Source organism: Cucurbita moschata, unplaced genomic scaffold (genome assembly GCF_002738365.1).
Source record: "Cucurbita moschata cultivar Rifu unplaced genomic scaffold, Cmos_1.0 Cmo_Scf00007, whole genome shotgun sequence".
Classification (NCBI taxonomy): Eukaryota; Viridiplantae; Streptophyta; class Magnoliopsida; order Cucurbitales; family Cucurbitaceae; genus Cucurbita; species Cucurbita moschata.
Genome location: NW_019268523.1, coordinates 1,835,579 through 1,858,969, shown reverse-complemented (window position 1 = coordinate 1,858,969; position 23,391 = coordinate 1,835,579). Strand labels below are relative to the sequence as shown.

At 34.6% G+C, this 23,391-nt stretch overlaps 4 protein-coding genes and 2 long non-coding RNA genes across 9 annotated transcripts; 5 read left to right on the top strand and 1 right to left on the bottom strand.

Moving 5' to 3' along the window:
- Nucleotides 1-2,176: 2,176 nt before the first annotated feature.
- Nucleotides 2,177-2,809, top strand: LOC111445380 (CASP-like protein 4D1). Its single transcript, XM_023083723.1, has 3 exons — nt 2,177-2,331; nt 2,405-2,525; nt 2,609-2,809. Exons 1-3 carry the CDS (start codon nt 2,183-2,185, stop codon nt 2,807-2,809), a joined length of 471 nt encoding a protein of 156 aa, XP_022939491.1. The 5' UTR covers nt 2,177-2,182.
- Nucleotides 2,810-4,392: 1,583 nt separating this feature from the next.
- LOC111445381 (CASP-like protein 4D1) lies at nt 4,393-5,143 on the top strand. Its single transcript, XM_023083724.1, has 2 exons — nt 4,393-4,708; nt 4,788-5,143. Exons 1-2 carry the CDS (start codon nt 4,439-4,441, stop codon nt 4,983-4,985), a joined length of 468 nt encoding a protein of 155 aa, XP_022939492.1. The 5' UTR covers nt 4,393-4,438; the 3' UTR covers nt 4,986-5,143.
- A 1,748-nt stretch (nt 5,144-6,891) lies between these two features.
- Nucleotides 6,892-7,581, top strand: LOC111445361 (CASP-like protein 4D1). Its single transcript, XM_023083697.1, has 2 exons — nt 6,892-7,058; nt 7,140-7,581. Exons 1-2 carry the CDS (start codon nt 6,910-6,912, stop codon nt 7,453-7,455), a joined length of 465 nt encoding a protein of 154 aa, XP_022939465.1. The 5' UTR covers nt 6,892-6,909; the 3' UTR covers nt 7,456-7,581.
- A 1,424-nt stretch (nt 7,582-9,005) lies between these two features.
- On the bottom strand, nt 9,006-10,005 carry LOC111445466. Its single transcript, XM_023083867.1, has 2 exons — nt 9,528-10,005; nt 9,006-9,422 (listed from the first exon to the last, which is right to left on the bottom strand). The coding sequence occupies exons 1-2, from the start codon at nt 9,934-9,936 to the stop codon at nt 9,034-9,036; spliced, it is 798 nt and encodes a 265-aa protein (XP_022939635.1). The 5' UTR covers nt 9,937-10,005; the 3' UTR covers nt 9,006-9,033.
- Nucleotides 10,006-11,169: 1,164 nt separating this feature from the next.
- LOC111444962 lies at nt 11,170-17,458 on the top strand. 4 transcript variants are annotated; one of them, XR_002710771.1, is made up of 4 exons: nt 11,170-11,321; nt 15,399-16,387; nt 16,766-16,829; nt 17,128-17,458. It is a non-coding gene; the product is annotated as an uncharacterized LOC111444962 (long non-coding RNA). The 4 variants fall into 4 exon arrangements; XR_002710769.1 differs by having other exon boundaries at nt 16,776-16,829; nt 17,128-17,457; XR_002710768.1 differs by lacking the exon at nt 16,766-16,829 and having other exon boundaries at nt 11,172-11,321; nt 17,128-17,456.
- A 328-nt stretch (nt 17,459-17,786) lies between these two features.
- LOC111444961 lies at nt 17,787-20,129 on the top strand. The gene is made up of 3 exons (XR_002710767.1): nt 17,787-18,006; nt 18,418-19,399; nt 20,102-20,129. It is a non-coding gene; the product is annotated as an uncharacterized LOC111444961 (long non-coding RNA).
- The last annotated feature ends 3,262 nt before the right edge of the window (nt 20,130-23,391 follow it).

Here is a 23,391-nt window from a genome sequence, read left to right as displayed (position 1 = left end):
AAAAAAAAAAAAAAAAAAAAAAAAAAAAAAAAAAAAAAAAAAAAAAAAAAAAAAAAAAAAAAGTGTTACCCCTCCCCGACATGAAGGATTTTTTTGTCAACAAGAGAGAAAGAACGATGCGACAAGTAGAAGGAAAAAGAGAGCTGAAATGAACAAAATTTACAAACCACCTCAATCAATAAACGAAATTACAATTATGGAAAAGTTTTCGCTCGCGTTCTAAAGCAGTTTCGAGAAGCTACTTTCTCCTTCCATCACGAATTCTAAAGAAAAAGAGCTTATAGCATTATACATACAGACTCATAACCGAAATCCTAATTGGGCCATTTGGAGCACATGCACGAAAGAAATTGAGTCATGGTCGATATTTTTACAACATTGTGACATGGTATCGCTCCGGGTTAAACTCATTAAAGTGATATAAATTTGATTATATATGTATAAAATTTAAAGGGAAAAAAAGATGGATGATGTTGATGGAACATATGATTAATTTGTATTCAAACATTGAGATGATTTAATAAGAGACAAAGTTGATGGGGGTGTCTGTGTGACATGTTTGAATTGATTATATTAATTGTTGTGTCGTGTAAGAGAGAGAGCTTAGCTTTTGACTCAATTTTGGGAATGGATTTGTCCACAAATTACGTGGGCCTTTCTTCTTTGTCATATCGCACCTCACTTAGTGGAGTCTTATTAAAGTAACGTCCTCCCAATTTTACTTATTTACCCCCCAATCCCTTCCCATTTTACTTATTTAACCCTTCAAATTATACCCCTCTTTCTTTATATTATTCCATATTATTATGATTTATTTGATGGGCCTTAAGGGAATTGGGCTGGAATGAATCTAAGAAACCAAGCCCAATAGAATGGGCCGCTATATTATGGGCCTCGAAATCCAGACTTGATAGAATGGGCTTCGCATGATGTTATTTAATTTTATTTTAAATTCTGGATTTGCATGATAAAATTAATATTATTTTCTCTAAATTTAGGAAAATAAATATTATTATTAAATTATCCACTTCTGGAAACAAAATTATAATCACGAGGGGACGTCATAATAATACGTCATTATTTTTTCTTTTTTAGGTTTAATTATTTTATTATTTCGTTGACCTGAAAAAATAAATATAGTTTTTTAAATTTGCATATTTTAAAACGTTGACTTGACAAAAACTAAGAAAACGTTGACTTGACTGGATAAGAATGCCAGGTCATTTCCCACGTATAATTCTCCATTTTAAAATTATCCACATTGTATCTCACAAAAAAAATAATAATAATAAAATCTACGGGCCAGAATTATGAAAATCTGATTTTGTCGCAATAAAATAAAATAAGCCATTAGGAGATTTAAATATAAAATTGAAATTAATTTATAAATTCAATTAAAAAATTTTAATTTATGGGAACAAAACGACTTTGTCTTTATATTTATCTAAAAAAATTTACTTAAAATGAAAAATTGACTTTTATGTTATGAAATGAAATCATTTTATTCAAAGTTGAATAATAATATATTAAAGTATGTGGGTGAACAAATATTCTACTGAAAGAATGTATCTTTATTTTTTTTATATATACTAAAAGTAGTTATATTTCTTATCAGACAGCTCATTATGTATATTAAATCATTATTTATTTTTCTCTCAGATAAGCGATAACGACCCTTTTTCTCAAATAAACTGTGTCAACTATCATTAGCATACCTTCGAAGCTCACACCTTTTTGTTTGATACTCTTAGAATTCTACTGATGTGACTAAGCTAGGGGCATGACTTTAATATCACTGATAACAATTCTTCATATAAAGGTATGATACTGTCCAATTTGAACATAAGCTACGTGACCTTATTTTTTAGTTTCTCTGAGATTAGGATGATGATAAGGGGCGGTTGACTTAGTTGTCTAGGAGAGCGAGAAAAGGAGAGGAAGGGTATAAAGCATAGAATCAAAATAGATCAAATATAATTTGAAGAAATGGGTACATATTATACACTAAATGATGATGAAAAAAGGGCCCCAAAACCACCAATTCTTCTCTTGTGATTGAATTTCCTACAAATTATGTCATTTCAGACTTGGTAAACTCCATGTTTGAGTGTTATAAAACCCTCTTCCCATCCAATTTTATGTTAAAAGTTTGGTCGTTTTGTTAAGATCATAAGAGGAACATATGGAAACTTCGAGTGCTTCAAGAGTGACTTGTCTTGTATTAAGAATACTAACTTTTGTGTTTCTTTTCATCTCCTTCTTCATTCTCATCACCACTTCCCAAACTGTTCAATCAATTAAGTTTCACTTCAATGACTTTCATACATATAGGTAACTTCACAAATTATATTTCATTTTACAACCATTAACATATACGTAACTGTGTTCCAAATGATTCTTATAGGTACGTGCTTGCTACTATCATCGTCGAGATCGTATTCAATCTCTTGCAAATCGCGTTCTCCCTCTTTAATATCGTTAAGAATCGAAACGGAACCATACTATTTGATTTCTTTGGCGACAAGGTACGTTATACACAAACATTCGGTGTCGTGTCGTGTCGTGTGCGAGTCAAATGATTCTTTAGCGTGCAACGGTTTTGGTGCAGTTTTTGTCGTATCTTCTAGCAACGAGCACTGCAGCTGGGTTTGGAGTTTCAGTGGATTTGCAAAGAACAAAAGACCCAGAGGATTTGTTTGGAACGTTCTTTGATAAGGCATATGCAGCCTCAGCTCTTCTTTTGTTTGCATTCTTTTGTTCTGCCGCTGTCTCTATTCTCTCTTCCTTTGCGCTCTCAAAGAGACCTTAATTAATTCATCTTTTCGATTTTTATAGAATTTTAGTATTAATGTAACATGTTCGATGAAAAAAAGTTAAATTTTAAGTTAACCTATTCGAAAAAAATAATTGTTATATCATTAAATTATTATTATTTTCTCTAAATTTTGGAAATAAATATACTTGCGTATGCGCCATAATAATACGTCATTATTTATTATTTTATTTCTATTTTTTAACGTTGACTTTGATAGAAACTAAGAAGAAATAAGTCCAGGTTTGATGAGATGGGTTCTAGGGACAACCCTATGACAGCTGATATGGACAAGAATGCCAGGTCATTTCCTGCGTATAATTATCCACCTCAGAAATAGGAAATGAAAATGAAAAATCTACAAATTCAATTCACATTTTAAATAATTAATATGAAAAAATTTAAAGGTTGTGAAAGGGATTATGGGAAAGCTAAGAGTTGAAATATTATTCCAAAAAATGGAGAATTGGTAGCCCACCACTTGTTTCCTCAATTTATTTATGGCCACAACTTTACCAAATTAAATAATTAAATTCATTTTATTCCCAACTTGCCCGCCTACTTTAATAATAATAGGATTATTATTATTATTTTTGGTCAAACATATAAATATAATAGCGAGGAAATAAACATATTTAAAATAAAAAAATAGCGCGTGGGAGGAGTATAACCATCAACCTCACAACTTCTTTATTTGATATCTCGAGGAATCGACGAATTTCCACGGTGGTTTGACATTATTTACTTTGAACATGATCTTTCGTAATTGATTTTTTTTTTTTCAGAAATTTTCTTTTATTAATTAGTACCCATGATTTTCCCTAAACAAGCTAACATAAGACTCCACGATAAAAGATTCAAAATGGAATTGAAAACAAAACTTTATTTTTTAAAAAATAAGTATTTAAAATTTAATCAAAACCAATTAAAGATGTTCGCATAACTCAATAACTCGACCAACTTAGATTATATAATCCAAACCATAAAAGTTGGGTTAGGTTAAATTCTTTTTTAGTTTGGGTTGGGTTCAATCTTTGAAGAACTAAAAACTTGGTTCGATTTGTGCGTTGACTGTTTTTTTTTAGCCAACCAACCCTAAAATAGGGTTACAATCTAACCCTACCCTACTTTTAAAAATATTAAAAATATTTAACGTTTGTAATGGATATTAGTGATGTATTGTGGCGTGTAAATGTTTGATATTAAAATTTTATGAGATTTTAGTTATTAATGTAACTTGTACGGTGAATAAGTAAGATTTAAAAAAATAATAATCTGACAACCCAATTCAACCCGGAAATAGAAAGTTGGCTTGGTTTAACTTGTGAACTCTATTCAAGTTACTCGAGTCACCAACTCGAAATTAACCCAGTAACTCAACCGAACCCAATCCGTGTACAAAATTGACCGAGCAAAAAAAAAACTTCGATTTTCAAATTTGCTAGAAGAGAGGCCAATCACCAACTCGTCTCTTATGATTAATTTCCAAGAACTTATGGGATTTATTTATGACTTGGTAAACGTCATGTTTGAGGGCTATAAAACCCTCTTCCCATGCAATTTCATGCCATTTTTGTGGAGAGAATTACAAAGAGTTTTTGGTTTTGTTAATATCATAAGAGAAACATGGAAAGTTCAAGTGGTGCAAGGGTGACTTGTCTTATATTGAGAATCCTAACCTTCGTGTTTCTATTCATCTCCTTCTTCGTTCTCGTCACCACGTCCCAAACCGTTGAATCGGTAAAGTTTCATTTCAACAACTTCCATACATATAGGTACGTGCTTGCTACGATCATCATCGGGGTCGTATTCAACCTCTTGCAAATCGCGTTCTCCCTCTTAAATATCGTTAAAGGTGCAACCGGTACCATACTATTTGATTTCTTTGGCGACAAGGTACGTTATACACACACATCTAGTGTCATGTTTGATTCGATTCGAATATGTGGCCCTAAACGCGTCGGTTTTGGTGCAGTTTTTGTCATACCTTCTAGCCACAGGCACAGCAGCTGGGTTTGGACTATCGGTGGATTTGCAAACATTAGACCCAGATGACTACTTTGGAACATTCTTTGACAAGGCATATGCGGCCTCAGCTCTTCTTTTGTTCGCGTTCTTTTGTTCGGCGGCGGTCTCTATTATCTCTTCTTTTGCACTCTCCAAGCGACCTTAATTAATTAATCTCTGGTTATTTAATTGTTTCCAAGTTCTTTTTCTTTTGTCCTAAGATCATGTTGTTCTTATTGGGTTTTGTTTGATGATTTGTTACCATTCTTTTTCTCCGAAATTTTATGGGATTGTTTGATATAGAAGTTTATAAATATTTTTCGAGTCAAACTGTTCGAGCAATTCAACACGGACTTATGATGAATACAATGAAACCGAGTGATCGAGTGTTCCGTACAAGTATTAAAATTTGATATCAATTAAAAAATGGTTCAAAATAAGTGTTTGATAAAATATATTTATAAATTATTTATTATTGAATATAAAATAATTAATTTGTGAACATTTTTGTTTTTTAAAAATATTATTTGACAATATTCATTTAATTTATAATATAAAATGAGTTTACAACATAAAATATTGTATTTATCAATTTATTATTTTTAAATATAAATCTTCAATTTAAAATTTTAATAAAAGTTTTCCGTATTATTTAGATTACAAAATTTAAAAAACAGTTTTAAAAAACATATTCTACATTAAAAAAAAAATGACAAGATTAACAAATTTTGTACCAACCAACCTCGAATTTTTCTTTGTTACATTTATCGGTTAATAATTAGTTATATCACGAGAAATAATTCATTTAAAATACATTTATTATCTTTTTAATTTTATCTATAATAAGTTCTTCCATTTCAGCAAACATATCATATGATTGGGTTGGATTAAACATGTTATGAAATATTTGAAATTTCATAAACTTGTCGTATAAATATAAAATAAAAAAATTTAATTATTTATTAAACATTTTTAAATTAAGCATGCTATTATTAATTAAGAAGGCTAGAGATTTTTAATCTCCATCTAACAACGTTATGAGTCATTAATGAGGGAGTAGGTCAAACTATTGAAAAAGTCAAAGGAGAATAAAATATATTTTAAGGACAACGACTTGAAACATGTCTGGTTAGTTGACAAAAATGTTGGGAGAGAAGACTTGGCCGCCATTTCCGGCCGGTGAACCTTCCCACCACGTTCACTTGGGAGTTCATCAAAAGTAAACCATCGACATGCACAATCTAGGATTTCTTTATTATATTCCTAATTTTTTTTTATTATGTATTTAATAAAAATTTGATAAATTAAAGTTTTTTTTAAAAAATTAATCACCCTATTGAATATATATTTAAAATTCAATAAATATAGTATGTGCATGTCCTAAATTCAATTAATTTTTGTTAAATTAAATTATAATATAATAGATTTATAAATTAATAATTAAAAGACTGTACCCATTATAATTTATTCCAAGTCAAAGCAATAACGAGTAAGTAGCCATTATTACCTCTTCATCCACTTGCTTCGATACTCAAAAGTCAACTTGTACAATAGCTTCTAGTTTTTCTTGCATTTACAAAATCGATGTAGACCCTTATCCAAAAAAATGATACAAAATTTCACGTTCTAACTTTTTTATATTTACCTACCGAAACTAATACAAGCAAATCGAAAGACAAACGTCCCATTTTTTTTCCTTCTTTGTGTTGAGGATTATTGGGGGATTAAGTGGAAGATGATGAGTTTATAAGTGAAGAATACTATCTCATACCATTCTAGAGAATCGTGATTCCAACACTTTGTTTGGGTTTTTTCGGAGAGAAAAACAAAGACGTGGACGAGGGTAAACGCGGAGAAAATCGAGTGGAAGAAGAAAAATGAGGAAGTGGTAGGCAAGTTGGTGTTATTTTTTTGGTCTAACTTATAATGTGAACAAAGAACAGCAATTAGCATCCTCTTTGTTTGAATATTCAAAGATGTTTTTTACACGTATTGAAGTTCCATGTGGAAACAAAAAGCAAAGGGCATTTTTTGGGCTATAAAAGGTGAACCAGTTAGAGATATTAAATTCATTACCAAGATCAGCAAAAATGGAAGCTAAAATGGGTACCAAAATTGCTTCTTTTGTGCTCAGAGTTCTCACCTTCGTCTTCCTCTTAATTTCCATCATAGTTCTTGGAACCACTTCCAAGACCGTAGGAGATGAGAAGCTTCAATTCCATAATGTCAATTCCTATAGGTATTTATTTATTTATTTATTTTCTATTATTTATTTTTTATTATTATTAAAATTGAAAAAAAAAAAATTCAAAATTTGAAGGTTTGCAATGGCGACGATCATCATTGGAGGAGCATTCAACCTCTTGCAAATAGCCTTAGCCCTTTATCGTCTCATAACCAAATCCGACGGCGGCGTTTTATTCGACTTCTTCGGTGATAAGGTTTTGTCGTACTTTCTGCTGGCGGGAGCGGCGGCGGCGCTGGGTTCTACCATAGACTTGAAGGCCAATATTGACTGGTTGAACTCGTTTTTCGACCAAGGCAACGCCGCTGCGGCTCTTCTTCTTCTTGCTTTCCTATGCAGTGCTATAGTTTCTGTTCTTTCCTCTTTTGCCCTTTCTCACAAACCTACTTAGTTTTGTTTTTTATTTATTGCAAAATTCATAGCACAATCTTTGTCGGACACCCTTTTATCAAATTCTTTCTCGTTTCATGTTCATGGAGTGTATTTTTCTCGGAGACAATTTTTAAATCAAATTTAATTATTTGGATCATAAATTATTTCAATTTAATTAAATAATAAATTCAGTCTAATCTAACTATAAATTTTTATAACTAAATCAATATTTTTATTTTTACCGTGTAGAAATAAAATGGGAATATTATCATGTTTAGATGTGTTTTTTTTATAGCAATTTGAAATTATAATTAATTATTAAGATATTGCTCTACATTAAAGTTATATTAAATATCAATAATAGAACTAAATGGGCCCACATTCGTCTAAACTTTCAAACCGGCCCAACAAGAATCTTTTGGCCCACATTCGTCTGAACTTTTAAAACGGCCCAACAAGAATCTTTCGGCCCACATTTGTCTAAACTTCTTTGATAAGTCATTTAACTTTTAAGAATTAAAATTAAAATTAAAAGTGTAGAGATTTTGGTTTTAAAATTTAAGAATTAATCTAAAAGATAAATAGATTATATCAAATTTCTTGATTTTATACTATATAAGTCTTTAAATATATAGTATTTTAATTTAAATTTAATTACTTTATATAAAAAAGAAGTGTATATTTTTTTTTTTTAATTTAACCAATGTTAACACAGTTCAAACAATTGGATGACTAAGTATTTTATTTAGGAAAAGTTTAAAGCAAGAAGAAATAATCTTAGAAGGAATATTTATGTTTATTTTTTAAAAATTTTAACTAACTAAATTAAAATAACAAAAGTAAATATTTAAATATTTAATGAACCCCAATCTTAATTTGAGAATGAAGGGAAACAGATATTGTAAAAGAATTTTAAAAAAAGAAAAACAATTAACTCTGAAACAAAAATAAAAAAATTATTTTATAATCCAAAATTTAAGAGTGGTTAATATAATGAAAAGAGGGTGAATTTTCTTTGTACTTTGGAACACAATTTTTATATATTAATTTAATTTAATTAAGATTATGACAAGAATGACGACAATTTTTCCGACAAAGATTTCCGTTTTTCACGTTATTTTACAATTAATTAATACTTGACCTTGATGTGTGGTGCTTTTGGGACAACTTCCGCAGCAAGCTAGAAAGGGAAATTCCTTAAACTAACTCCAAAATTAAAAAATTAAAATTAAAAATTCAATTTTCTTTTGTAAAATTAAAATAATTAATAATAAATCAACCCAATAACTTTAATATTAACAGGCGAAGACCCAAAATTAAGTGGGAGAAGGTGGTCTTTCTTTTTTTATTTTATCATTTAATTTAAAAATAGACTATTTTTTTTCTAATAATTTTTTTAAATAAAGTGTTAAATTTAAAATATTATTTAAAATTTTAGAGATATTTTTTAAAATTATTTAATTTGTAGACAGATATGGTTAAACAAAAAGACTTAATTTATTATTAATTTACCCCTAAAGATGTATTGAAACAAAGCTTAAATGAAATGAAAGGTAAAAAATAGAAGCAAAAACATGAAAAGACTTGGAAGATCGTTTCATGTAAGCAGGTCGACGAAGAACGAGGCAAGAATCATGGTGGGATCGCCAATAACGATACTGATAACTGTCTTGACGATAAATTTCACGACTCTCCAAAACTTCTCTATGCCTCCTCTCTCCGCTCGCCGTCGTGCCTGTATCTCTTTCAGATTCAACTTCACAGCCACAGATTGCGTTCCACTAGTACTGCTCCTCATTCCGCTGCCGCCGCCGCTTCTGCTGTTGCTTCCTCCATTGCAGCTCTGGCTCTTGTACCATGCTTCTAAAGCCATTTGAGTGACACAAGCGACATGAACATGGTACTCCTCGCACTCCGATATGTACGACCACCCATTGTCCTCACCGCCATCTTCAAGCCTCTTACTCTTGCACCAAATGCACTTACCTATATTCGGTCGTCAATTATAATTTATCATATGTATTATAATATGAATATTTATAATTAAATATTTTTATAATATTTAATGATTATAAATAGAGAATTTCTCACCTTTCATCTTCTTGTGGAGATTAAACTTCACGTCTTCGATTCGGTAGCTTTTTTTAAGCTCACGGCAGCATGGGTGGATATCCAAGTCATCTTCCTCACAGTGAAACACGAACCCTTTGATTGTCTTCCTGCAAGCGTCGCACCTTATTATGCATTCTGGGTGGCACGGTTTTGGTGGATTTCTCATGAACCTGAACCTCGAACCCGGGAAAAATTCATGCGAAACGGACGCAACCCGGTCGTAAGTGCAGGGTTTATGAAGATCAAAATCGCACTTTTCGCACCGGTATCGTGGGCCGAACCCCTTCTCCTTGCACCCATTGCAGGTGTACGGCTCCATGTAGTTCTTCAGCTCTAGAACATGCCTCCGGTGGGTTGGATGATTTCGAAGAATCTCCTCCGTCGCCATTTCTCCTTCTTTAACTAAATTAAGAATACTGTGTTATCACATGGAGTTGATGGGATTTATAGGCTGTTTTGCTCATCTTTTTGCATATTTCAAATGCATTATGTGAGCAATTGAGATGAAATTTCTAAGCATTTGAATGAGGAATTTCACGTGACCAAGTCTTCCTCTACTTCGTGGGGTTGCTTACAATGCTATCTAATGTGAAACATTATAATAAATTTAATAACCAAAAATATAATATAATATAATATAATATCTAAAAATTTAAAATTTAATAGTATACTTTGATTTGGTATGTAACATTTAAAGTAAATATATATAATATAATCTCAGTACCCCACATAAGGCCGAGAGTTAAAATAGACATTTATATACAAAATTCGAACTAATATTAATTACAATTATTTTGATAACTATATTCTAATTTAATATATTTATTAATTATAAAATCTTTTAATCCCATCCACCATTTCAAGAAATGGTTGTTACTTAGTAGTTGAGTTGTGGTAGTAAGACCCCACGGCTTATGTTATTCAAATGTGAACCGACATTTAAATTTATGTTAGTTTCTTGTCGGCTTTAAGGAAATAATAATTAAAGACTTTATTTTCCTTTTATATTTAATATAAAAATCAATCTTTCCAATTTGGTTGATTAAAGTCGGCAAAAATGGTCGACTTAAAGTCGGCAAAAATCCACGTGTAATAGATGTTATTCATTTTTTTTTTTTTTGAGATTTTAAAATATTTCTCTTATAAGAGATTTTCACTCTTTAAAATAATGTTTCGTTCCCCTCTCTAACCGGTAGGGTTTTACAGTTCATTTTCTTTGAATATCCAATGTCTTTACTGATACTCGTTACTCTCTCCAATTGATGTGAGATTTCATGGAAATCGAATCCATCCAGCATTTTATATGTAAATAATCCCAAATTAATCCAAGCAAACCTATAAAATTATCACTTTCAATGAACGGAGTCGGCTGATTTTGGATAGATACGGAGAAAATTATAATTTAATTTATAGTAAGGTTAAATTAAAGTAGAGATAAGGGAAAGAATATCAATAATAATTTTTTTTTTTTATATAAATGGAGAGAGATATTATGGATTTAAAAGGTGAAGCATGAATTTGAAGGGCCCAATCCTGATACCCAAACTGTCACGTCAAACCCTTTGGAAATTGGGCCCACGCTTCAACGGCCCATTAATATACTTGAGCCCAAGCCCAGTTTCTCACTACTCTCATCTCGTAACAAGCTTCCACCCGCCGTTATCCCCATTGTTCTTCGCTGATCGAGAATCGGGAGTGCTGCAGCAGTCGCTTTGGATCCTTAGTCTGCCATGGGAGTTCACTTCCAGCTCTGCACGATGACGACTAGAACAGGTAACTCGTTTCTAGCTACTAGATAGACACGAAGATCTGAACCGGTTCGGTTGGATCGTTTTCAGCATTGCTTTGATTTTGATTGAAGATTTGGGAAATGGACGACCGGTTTCTAACTGCTTATGCATTGTTTGAAATCAGTGATGCTCTGCCGATTTTAGTTTTATTAGTTCCTCCATTCTCAGAAGATTTAGTTGCATCGTTTTCGTATTTTTGTTAATGAAGTTAGGTTAATTTTTTCATTTTTGGAAAAATTGTGTAATCTACTTTATTTATTTCTGTTTTTCCGTTTTGAAACAGACATTTGCGTTTCTGTTTCTCTGTGTTCATATGTAAAATGATAGGGGAACAAAAATCTTCAATAAAATAGTTCATTGATAGAGAAGAAGCAACATTATTATGATCTGTTCATATGCACGCACACAATCGAAATTGAAACGTAGTATTACAAACGCTTTTGGAGTAAAAGAGAAGATGAAATACAATTCGGAAAGAGAAGGCGAAACAAAAGTGGAAGAAGTTTCATGCAATCAGTTGGACAAAGAGGGAGGCCAGAATCGTGGTGGGATCCCCAAGAATGATACTAAAGATGGTCTGGATGAAGATCTTGAGGATTCTCAGCATCTTGTTACCTCCTCCGTCGGCTAATTTTTTTTTTTTTTTTTTTTTTTTTTTTTTTTTTATAAATATTTTTTAGATTTTTTGTGTTACTTACCTGAAGATTTTATTCATTAGCACACAAGGAAGGAGGGTAACAAAGCTCAAATGAAATGAAAGGATTCCTCACACAAACACACAATCAAAAAGTGAAAAAAGAACACAGGAAAAAACATGATAAGACTTGGAAGAAAATAAGATTGTTTCATGGAATTAGGTCCAAGAACAACGTGGCAAGCATCATAGTGGGATCGCCAATAATGATACTAATAAGTGCCTTGACGATGAGTTTCACGATTTTACGAAACTTCTTGCCTCTTCCATTCGCCCGCCGTCCAGCCTCAATCTCTTTCGGATTACCCTTCATTGTCATAAGTTGGGTTGCACTAGTAGTGCTCCTTATGCTACCGTCGCCGCCGCCAGTAGTTCTCCTTAGGCTGCAGCCGCGGCCTTCTCCTGCTCCTGTAGTTCTCCTTAGGCTGCACCCGCGGCCTTCTCCTGCTCCAATAGTTCTCCTTAGGCTGTAGCCACCGTCTGCTCCCGTAGTTCTCCTTAGGCTGCAGCCGCCACCTATATCAATAGTGCTCCTTATGCTGGAGCCACCCCTTGCATCATTAGTTCTTCTTAGACTGGAGCCGCCGCCGCCTGCTCCAATAGTGCTCCTTATGCTGGAGCCGCCGTCTGCATCAGTAGTTCTTCTTAGGCTGTAGCTACCGCCTACTCCAGTAGTGCTCCTTATGCTGGAGACGTCGCCTGCATCAGTAGTTCTCCTTAGGCTGTAGCCGCTGCCTGCTCCAGTAGTGCTCCAGATGCTGGAACCGCCGCCTGCATCATTAGTTCTTCTTAGACTGGAGCCGCCGTCTGCATCAGTAGTTCTTCTTAGGCTGTAGCTGCCGCCTACTCCAGTAGTGCTCCTTATGCTGGAGCCGTCGCCTGCTCCAGTAGTTCTCCATATGCTGGAGCCGCCGCCTGCATCAGTAGTTCTCCTTGGACTCTTGCCGCTGCCTGCTCCAGTAGTGCTCCATATGCTGGAGCCGCCGCCTGCATCAGTGGTTCTCCTTAGTCTGTAGTCGTCGCCTGCTCCAGTAGTGCTCCTTATGCTGGAGCCGTCGCCTGCAATAGTAGTGCTCCTTATGCTGGAGCCGCCACCCGCACTAGTAGTTCTCCTTATGCTGCCGCCTGCACTAGTAGTGCTCCTTATGCTGTTGCCGCCGCTGCTGCTCTGGATCCGAGGCAATGCTTCTAAAACCATTTCAGCGACACAAGCAACATGAACATGGTAATCCCCGCACTCCGACATGTACGACCAGCCATTGTCATCACCGCCATCTTCAAGGCTCGTCCTCTTGCACCAGATGCACTTCCCTTCCACCTTCTTGTGGAGATTAAATTCCACGTCTTCGAATCGATAGCTTGTTTTCAGGTCATAGCAGCATGGGTGGATATCCAAGTCATCTTCCTCGCAGTGAAACACGAACCCTTCGATGCTCTTCCTGCAAGCGTCACACCTTACTCTACATTCCGGGTGGCACGGTTCTGGTGGGTTTCTCATGAACTTGAACCTCGAACCCGGGAAAAATTCATGCGAAACTGACTCAACCCGGTCGTAAGTGCAAGGTTTATGTAGATCAAAATCGCACTTTTCGCATCGATATCGTGGGCCGAACCCCTTCTCCTTGCACCCATTGCAGGTGTATGGTTCCATGTAGTTCTTCAGCTCAAGAACATGCCTAGGGTGGCTTGGATGATTCCGGAGCATCTCCTCCCTCGCCATTTCTCTTTCTTTGACTAAATTAAAATTGTGATGGGTTTTATAGACTGTTTTGTTCCATCTTTTTGTATATTTCAAATGATTTAAATGAGCAATTGAGATGAAATTTCTAAGCATTTGAGTGGGAAATTTTCACCCGCTACATATTATATTTTACTAAGCCTTCCTTTTGGTTTGTGGGGCTTTTGCTATCTAATTATTTGTCTTCATCTTTATTGAAAATTCCCGGAAATAGGTTATTTAATTTCATTTTTTAATATAATTTATATTTTTTTAAAAAAGTAAATATCATATTTATTTATTTATTAGGTAAGGATATAGTAATATAATTTCCAACCTCTATCCCATTTAGTTAATTTAATGTATGTATTAATTATAAAATCTTTTAATCCCATTCACCATTTCAACGCTTATGGGCAATGGGTGTTGTTTAGTAGTTGAGTTGGGGGGTAAGACCAGGCGGCTTATGTTATTGAAGTGTGAACTTATGTTATTGAAGTGTGAACTTATGTTATTGAAGTGTGAACCCACATATAAATTTATGTTATTTTTTTTGTCGACTTTAAGGATAATAATCAAAGACCTTCTTTATGTTTTTTTTTTCCTTTTATATTTAATATAAATATCAATCTTTTTCAATTTAGTTGACTAAAATCAATATTAAAATAGTAAGAGTACAAGCTCAGGGATAGCAACTTGTGTATCTTTTTTAGGTTTTTTTTCATAGTTTTAAGATGAAAGATTTCTACTACTTATAAAGAATGTCTAATTCCCTTCTCCAATCGAAGTAGGATCTCACTATTCCGATATGACGGTTTGGAATGACTTTTTTATGGCTTTATAAATTAACGGCCCGTAAAATCAAAATAGATACTGACAAAATTATAATTTAAATTAAAATTGAAATGAAGGGAAAGAATAATCTTTTTAAAATATCATTAACAATTTTTTAAAAAGATGGAGAGAGATGTTATGGATTTAAAAGGTGAAGTATGAACTTGAAGGGCCCAATCCTGATACCCAAACTGTCACGTCAAACCCATTGGAAACTGAGCCCACGCTCCAACGGCCCATTAATATACTTGAGCCCAAGCCCAATTTCCCAATAACAAGCTTCCACCGTCGCCATCCCCATCTTTCTTCGCTTATCGGGAATCGGGAGTGTTGCAGCAGGCGCTTTCGATCCCTTGTCTCCCATGGGAGTTCACTTCCAGCTCTGCACGACGACGTCAAGAACGGGTAACTCGTTTCTAGCTACTAGATAGACACGAAGATCCGAACCGGTTCGGTTGGATCGTTTTCAGCATTGCTTTTATTTTGATCGAAGATTTGGGAAATGGACGATCTATGCATTGCTTGAAATCAGTGATGCTCTGCCGATTTTAGTTTATTAGTTCCTCCATTCTCAGAAGATTTAGGGATTAGTTGCATCGTTTTCGTATTTCTGTTAATGAAATTAGGTTAACCTTTTCATTTTTGGAAAAATTGTGTAATCTACTTTATTTATTTCTGTTTTTCCGTTTTGAAACAGACATTTGCCTTTCTGTTTCTCTGTGTTCATATGTAAAATGATAGGGGAACAAAAATCTTCAATAAAATAGTTCATTGATAAAGAAGAAGCAACATGATTATGATCTGTTCATTTGCAGGCACACAATCGAAATTCAAACATGGTATTACAAACGCTTTTGGAGTAGAGAAAAGATGAAATACAATTCGGAAAGAGAAGGCGAAACAAAAGTCAAAGAAGTTTCATGCAATCAGTTGGACAAAGAGGCAGGCCAGAATCGTGGTGGGATCCCCAAGAATGATACTAACGATGGTCTGGATGAAGATCTTGAGGATTCTCAGCATCTTGTTACCTTCTCCGCCTTTCTTCCGACGGCTAATTTCTTTTAGATTCACGTTCAGAGCCAAAGATTTTTCAGCAGTGTTTCCTCGGCTTCTGTTCCATTCATTTAAAACCATTTCAGTAACACAAGCCACATGAACATGGTAGTTGCCGCAGTCAGAGATGTACGACCACCCATTGTCTCCGTCTCTGTCTCCGCCGCTGTCTTTGAGGCGCCTATTCTTGCACCATATGCACTTCCCTTTCACCTCCATGTGGAGATTGAACTCCACGTCTTTAATTTGGTAACTTTTTTTGAGGTTTCGGCAGCATGGGTGAAGGTCCAATTTAGATTTCTCGCAGTTGAACACGAAGCCATTGATGGTTTTTCTGCAAGCGTTGCACCTCACTATGCCCTGGTCGCAGCATTTTGGTGGGTTTCTGAGGAACTCAAAGGTGGAACCCGGAAAGAATTCATGGGAATTCGGTGCATAGTGTGCAAACATACAGGCTTTGTGGAGATCAAAATCGCATTTTTCGCATCGGTATCGAGGGCCGAATCCTGTTTCCTTGCAGCCATCGCAGGTGTAAGGTTTCTGATACTCCTTCAGCTCCAATTCATGCATCTGGTGGCTTGGATTACGCAAGGTCTCCATCGCCATTTCTCTGTGTTGCCTTCAAAAGAAAAAAAAAATCAAGAACAATTATGCGATGCAGGGAAAAGAGCAGAGAATAGAAGAGATTTGCGAATATGCAGAATGGGATGCGTGGCTATATATAAAGAAATCCAAGGCATCTGAGTTTCAGGTATTATTCTTCGTTCTCCATGCATTGAAATTCCATTTGAATTTGAATGAAATTTCTGAACACTGGGAATTTACCCGCTACATTTCTCTTCTCCTTTGCTAACTTCCTCCCTACGTAGTGACGTTTAGTTTGTGGGGTACGTTTATTTTTTATAGTTTTAGTTAAAGCTTTGAATTTTCATAAGTCTAGATTATATCATTAGTTTAACTCTGATTTTGGATTAAAAAAAAAATATCTTGAACTTTAAAAAGTTTTGTTAATAATTTTAATTTTTCATATTTTTAAAAAATAAAGTAGCATTAAAACAATCTTTCTATATCTCATATATTATTTTACACTGGAGCTTGAAGCTTGTTCTAAATAATATTAAGACTGTAGGATGTTGCAGGTAAATCTTTGAGGAGAGGTCAAAAGCTTCCAATCTCTGTGTTTGGATTCTCGTGTAAGCTTCCAATCTCTCGTTAATTTATAAACTCTTCCTTATTAATTTAATACATAAATAAATTATGTGATCATCGTTTTGCATTCAAATGCTTATGAATTCCAGAGAAAATTTTCAAATATTGGAATCTTGCTCACTCCCATTTCTCTTCTCATTTGATAAGTCTTTGTGATGACGTTTATTTCATTTGTTTTCTTAGGCAAATCAATTGAAATTCCCAAAGCTGAATTTGGCTTAATTATTAAAATAACCATAAGAATCTGACATTTAGTTTTTTTCCTTGCAAATATGAATTCAGGTAAATAGGTGAAGTAGCCCTTTTCTTGAACGCAGCTGAGATTACGAGCAGAGAAGAGAATTTCCTGAGAAATTATTGAAGAAAGGTGAGAAGCTTCCTCAACATAATTTATATTTTCATGTCCACTTTAAGGAAATAATATTTTTTATATTTAATATAAATATCAATCTTCTCAATTTAGTTAACTAAAATACCACTAAAATACAAATTAATGCAAACAAATATAAAATTATCACTTTCAATGAACGGAGTCGGCTGATTTAGGATAGATGGTGACAAAATTATAATTTAATTTATCATAAGGTTAAATTAAAATTGAGACGAAGGGAAAGAATAATCTTTTTAAAATATCAATAATAATTTTTTAAAAAGGTGAAGTATGAACGTGTTTGAAATTGCTTTTTTTTTTTTTTTTAATTGTTTTAGATATTAATCCAAACCTCCCGGTAATATTATTATTATTTTTATGACTAATTAATTTTAAATAAATATACAAATATACATATATGTTAGAAATTTCATAATTAGGGTTTGAAAGTACAAATTTATCAAACGCAGAAAAATTTATAATTTAATTAAATTAAAATTAATCTTTTTAAAATAAAATGAATAATAATTTTCTTACAAAATGGAGAGAGAAAGTATGGAGTTTAAATCCAAACTGTCAAGTGAAACCCAATGGAAACCGAGCCCAAGCTCCGAACGGCCCATTAATATACTTGAGGCCCAAGACCAATTTCCCCCCTTTCCCACGGCCCCAACTATCCTCATCTATTGTCCTTCGCTGATCGGGAATCGGGAGTGCTGCACCAGACGCTTTCGATCCTTAGTCTGCCATGGGAGTTCACTTCCAGCTCTGCACGATCACGACAACAACAGGTAACTTGTTTCTATCTACTCGATAGACACGAAGATCCGAACTGGTTCGGTTGGATCGTTTTCAGTATTGCTTTGATTTTGATCCAAGATTTGGGAAATGGTCGATCGGTTTCTGACCGCTTACGCATTGTTTGAAATGAATGATGCTCTACCGATTTTACTTTCATTAGTTCATTCTCAGAAGATTTGGGGATAAGTTGCATCGTTTTCGTATTTCTGTTAATGAAATTAGGTTAACCTTTTCATTTTTAGAAAAATTCTGTAACCTACTTTATTTATTTCTGTTTTTCTATTTTGAAACAAACATTTGCCTCTCTGTTTATATGTAAAATGATACGGATACAAAAATCTTCAATAAAATAATCCATTAATAATACAGAAGCAACATTATTATGATCTGTTCATTTACAGGCACACAATCGAAATTCAAACATAGCTTTACAGTGCTTTTGAAGTAAAAGAAAAGATAGAATACAATTGAGAAAGAGAAGGCGAAACAAAATTCAAGAAGTTTCATGTAATCAGCTGGACAAAAAGGGAGGCTAGAATCATGGTGGGATCTCCAAGAATGATACTAACGATGGTCTGGATGAAAATCTCGAGGATTCTCAGCATCTTGTTACCTCCTCCGCCTTTCTTCCGACGGCTAATTTCTTTCAGATTCATATTCAGAGCCAAAGATTTTTCAGCAGTGTTTCCTCCGGTTCTGTGCCATTCATCTAAAGCCATTTCAGTAACACAAGCCACATGAACATGGTAGTTGCCGCAGTCAGAGATGTACGACCACCCATTGCCTCGGCCGCCGTGTTTGGGGCGCCTACTCTTGCACCACATGCACTTCCCTTTCACCTCCTTGTGGAGATTGAACTCCACGTCTTCAATTTGGTATCTATTTTTGAGGTTTCGGCAGCATGGGTGGAGGTCCAAGTCATCTTCCTCGCAGTGGAACACGAAGCCATTGATGGTTTTTCTGCAAGCGTCGCACCTTACTATGGTCTCGTGGCAGCATTTTGGTGGGTTTCGGAGGAACTCAAAGGTGGAACCCGGAAAGAATTCATGGGAATTCGGTGCATTGTGTGCAAACATACAGGCTTTGTGGAGATCAAAATCGCATTTATCGCATCGGTATCGAGGGCCGAATCCTGTTTCCTTGCAGCCATCGCAGTGGTAAGGTTTCTTATACTCCTTCAGCTCCAATTCATGCATCTGGTGGCTTGGATTACGCAAGGTCTCCATCGCCATTTCTCTGTGTTGCCTTCAAAAGAAAAAACAAGAACAATTCTGGGTGCAGGGAAAAGAGCAGAGCAGAGCAGATCAGAGAAGAGATTTGAGAATATGCAGAATGGAATGCGTGGCTATATATAAAAATGAAATCGAAGGCATTGAGTTTCAGGTATTTTTCTTCGTCTCTATGCATTGAAAGTCCATATGAATTCTAAAGAAATTTCTAAACACTGGGATTTTCATTTTACGCGGTGCTTTTATCTTCTTCGCCAAGTTCTTGTGGACTGGGGGTTCGACCATTCATAAATCATGTTAGCATCTTAGCTCTATTACATTGTATATTGTGGTCGCTCAGAGGCGGTGAAATTGGGGACAAAAAGTTTTAAGCTATTTTCCTCCCTCTTTATGCATAGAAAAACATATGAATTTGGATGAAATTTCTGAACACTGGGATTTTACGCGGTTTATTTCCCTTCCTCTTTGCTAACTCCTCCTTAACGTGATGACGGTTAGTTTGTGGGGTACGTTTATATTTAATATTTTTTAGTTAAAGCTATGAATTCTCAAAAGTTAAAATTATTTTATTTTTATTATTATTATTTTAAATTTAACAATACTCCTTGAGCTTCCACTCTCAAAAACCCCTTTTTTTTTTTTTTTTTTTTTTTTTTTTAATTTTAAAAATAATTATAAAAATTTAAAAGTAGTATTAATATCCTTAAACTTTATAAAAAAAAAAAGTTATGTTCTTGTCATCACTATATGAATTGACACCATCTTTCTCTGATTCATAGATCATTTTCATTTTATTTTATTTTATTTTTGGATTAACTAACACTAAAGCTTCTTCTAAATAATGTTAAAATTGTAGGTTGTTTCCAAGAAATCTTTGAGGAAAGTGTTAAGAATGAGAAATAGAAATAGAATTGGGATCGAAAGTATATTCTTCATTCAGGTTTACCACGTTTAAATAGGATACAAACTATCAACTAATACCTAAAAATAGAAAAAATATATATCTAACTAAATTTGGTAAATAAATAAAATATACGGTTAATAAAATCTATACTAACAACTCCCTAAATATCTGAGATATATTCTAACTAATTATCACGGCAAAATATCCTCTTAATACTCCCCCTCAAGTTGGAGAGTGTATGTCGATCACACCCAACTTGTCCTTCAAAAAGTCAAATTGCTGTCTTCCCAAAGCTTTAGTAAAAACATCTGCCAATTGCATTTTGGTCGAAACATAACACGGTTTGATGATTCCAGCTTGTAACTTTTCTCGAACTATATGGCAATCTATTTCAATGTGTTTCGTACGTTCATGAAAAACTGGATTGGCTGCTATATGTAATGCTGCTTGATTATCACAATATAATAATGCTGGTTCGGACAGTGGAACATTCAAGTCTTGAAGAATGTATCTTAACCAAGTTAACTCTAAACAAGTATTTGCCATAGCTCGATACTCGGCTTCTGCTGATGATCTGGACACATTAGTTTGCTTTTTAGACTTCCAAGAAATAATTGAATTTCCGAGGAAAATGCAGAACCCAGAAATAGATCGTCTGGAAGTTCGACAACCACCCCAGTCAGAATCGCAATATGCCTGTAATCTTAAATTGTTTTCAGATGGCAGTAGAAGTCCTTGACCAGGAGTGCCTTTGATGTACCTCAGAACTCGAAGAGCTGCCTCCCAATGTGGTTTTCTTGGTTCATGCATAAATTGGCTAAGCATACGAACTGAATAAGCTATGTCAGGCCTAGTGACGGTCAAATATATTAATCTGCCAATCAACCGTCTGTATTTACTTGGATCATTCAACTTCTCTCCTTCAGTTAAAGAAAGTTTCAGATTTTGCTCCATAGGAAATTTGTCTGGACGTGCTCCTGTAAGACCTGTGTCTTGAAGGATGTCTAGAGCATACTTCCTTTGAGACATAAAAATTCCTTTTCTAGATCGAGAAAATTCAATGCCTAGAAAATATTTCAAATTTCCTAAATCTTTGATAAGAAATTTCTGGAGTAAACTAGTCTTGAGATATTGAATTTCTTCGAGATCATTGCCTGTCAACAGAATATCATCAACATAGATTAGAACTGCAGTGAAAGAAGTACCTTTACTCTTAGTAAACAAAGAGTAATCTGCTTTGGACTGAGTGTAGCCTGCATTTTGTATAGTTGTAGAAAATATGGAGAACCAATTGCGAGAAGCCTGTTTTAATCCATAAAGAGATTTATGGAGCCGACATACTGTATTCTCCCCCTGTTGGCGAAGACCTGGTGGTAAAGACATATAAACTTCCTCGTCTAGATTACCATGGAGAAAGGCATTTTGAACATCCAACTGATGGGTGAACCATTTTCGAGCAGCAGCAACAGTGAGTAAGCAACGAAGTGTAGTAAGTTTCGCTGTAGGGGAAAATGTTTCTGTGTAATCAATACCTTCAACCTGAGTGTATCCCTTTGCTACTAGTCGAGCTTTATAACGTTCAACAGAACCATCAGAGTTGTATTTAATTTTATACACCCAACGACAACCAATAGCTTTATGACCAAGTGGTAGAGGAACGAGAGACCATGTATGATTACGTTCCAAAGCTGCAATTTCATCATTCATAGCCTGCTGCCATAACGGGTCGCCAACTGCCTCGTCATAGGTTTTAGGTTCTGTCTGGGATGTAATAAGAGCTAGAAAAGCACGTTGAGTAGGAGAAAAACGAGAGAATGAAAGGTAATGATGAAGGGGATACCTGGTGCCAGTGCCGGGACTTGAGCTAGAGGTTAAATGATTGGCTCCAGAAGACATCTCATAATCCTTATGCCAAGCTGGAGGTTGTTTAGTACGAGTAGAACGTCGAAGTGGAGCTGATGTATCAGGTGGGATAGGATTGGAATTAGTGGGCGAATCTGGAGAAGGTGGAGGAGACGACGGAGTAGTAGGTGAAGGGATAGGAGGTGAAGGAGGAGTAGGAGGTGAAGGAATAGAAGGTGGAGGATGGATGTTTGAGTAGGATGGATCATGAAGTGGTACAACAGGAGTCGAAGGAGCTAATGTCGAAGTTTGTGAAGCTGATGAAAAAGGAAAATCATCTTCACAAAATTTGACATCACGGCTGATAAAGAATTTGTGAGATTGCATGTCATACAACTTGTAACCTTTATGACCACAAGGATATCCTACGAAAACACAAGGAGTTGCCCTAGGTTCAAATTTTTGCTTAGGATGTACTATAGTTGCATAACATTTACAACCAAAAACTTTAAGATGATGAAATGTAGGTGGTCGTTTGTAGAGTGCTTCAAAGGGTGTCTTGTTAGATAATAATGGTGATGGCGTTCTATTTATAAGATAAACAGCCGTTAAAATGCACTCTCCCCAAAAATTAAGTGGAACCTGTGACTGAAAAAGAAGAGACCTAGCTACATTTAGGATATGGCGATGCTTGCGTTCTACGACTCCATTTTGTTGTGGAGTATAGACACAAGTGCGCTGAAATTCAATACCACAAGAAGTAAAGAATGGTTGCAAAGATAGGAATTCAGTCCCATTGTCTGATCGAACTATCTTGATAGTAGTATGAAATTGAGTTTGAACGAATTTAACAAAGTTCATTAACAAATGATGTACTTCTGACTTATGTTGCATTAAAAAAACCCAAGTACATCGAGTAAAATCATCAACAATAGTGAGAAAAAAACGCAAACCAAAATGGGTAGGAATTTTATGTGGTCCCCAAACATCACAATGTATCAGATCAAAAGCAGAATGGGTTGTTATTGAACTTCTTGGGAAAGACAACCTAGTTTGTTTTGCTAACGGGCAGATACTACAATTATGAGAATAACTCGCATTATTAAGATGCAATTGATCAGCTAGAAATTTAAAACGAGAAAAGGAAGGATGACCTAGGCGTAAATGCCACAAATTAGATGACTGAGATACTTGATGAGCTGAAGATTTGAATGGAGATGAAGAAATATGATAGAGACCTCCAAATTGTTTACCCGAGCCAATCATCTTCCCCGTAGCCAAGTCCTGCATAACACAAGAATCAGGATAGAAGGTGACATAACATTTCAAGTTATTGGTAAGTTTGCTGATCGACATTAGGTTTAAATTGAATGAAGGCACACATAAAACGTTGTTTAATT

Excerpts from the sequence above, each read along its gene's own strand:
- LOC111445380 (XM_023083723.1), top strand. The coding sequence starts at position 2,183 with ATGGAAACTTCGAGTGCTTCAAGAGTGACTTGTCTTGTATTAAGAATA. Across the intron at positions 2,332-2,404 it reads AATGACTTTCATACATATAG|GTACGTGCTTGCTACTATCA; the intron begins GTAACTTCACAA and ends TGATTCTTATAG. Across the intron at positions 2,526-2,608 it reads TTGATTTCTTTGGCGACAAG|TTTTTGTCGTATCTTCTAGC; the intron begins GTACGTTATACA and ends GTTTTGGTGCAG.
- LOC111445381 (XM_023083724.1), top strand. The coding sequence starts at position 4,439 with ATGGAAAGTTCAAGTGGTGCAAGGGTGACTTGTCTTATATTGAGAATC. Across the intron at positions 4,709-4,787 it reads TTGATTTCTTTGGCGACAAG|TTTTTGTCATACCTTCTAGC; the intron begins GTACGTTATACA and ends GTTTTGGTGCAG.
- LOC111445361 (XM_023083697.1), top strand. The coding sequence starts at position 6,910 with ATGGAAGCTAAAATGGGTACCAAAATTGCTTCTTTTGTGCTCAGAGTT. Across the intron at positions 7,059-7,139 it reads CATAATGTCAATTCCTATAG|GTTTGCAATGGCGACGATCA; the intron begins GTATTTATTTAT and ends CAAAATTTGAAG.
- LOC111445466 (XM_023083867.1), bottom strand. The coding sequence starts at position 9,936 with ATGGCGACGGAGGAGATTCTTCGAAATCATCCAACCCACCGGAGGCAT. Across the intron at positions 9,423-9,527 it reads TCTCCACAAGAAGATGAAAG|GTAAGTGCATTTGGTGCAAG; the intron begins GTGAGAAATTCT and ends GACCGAATATAG.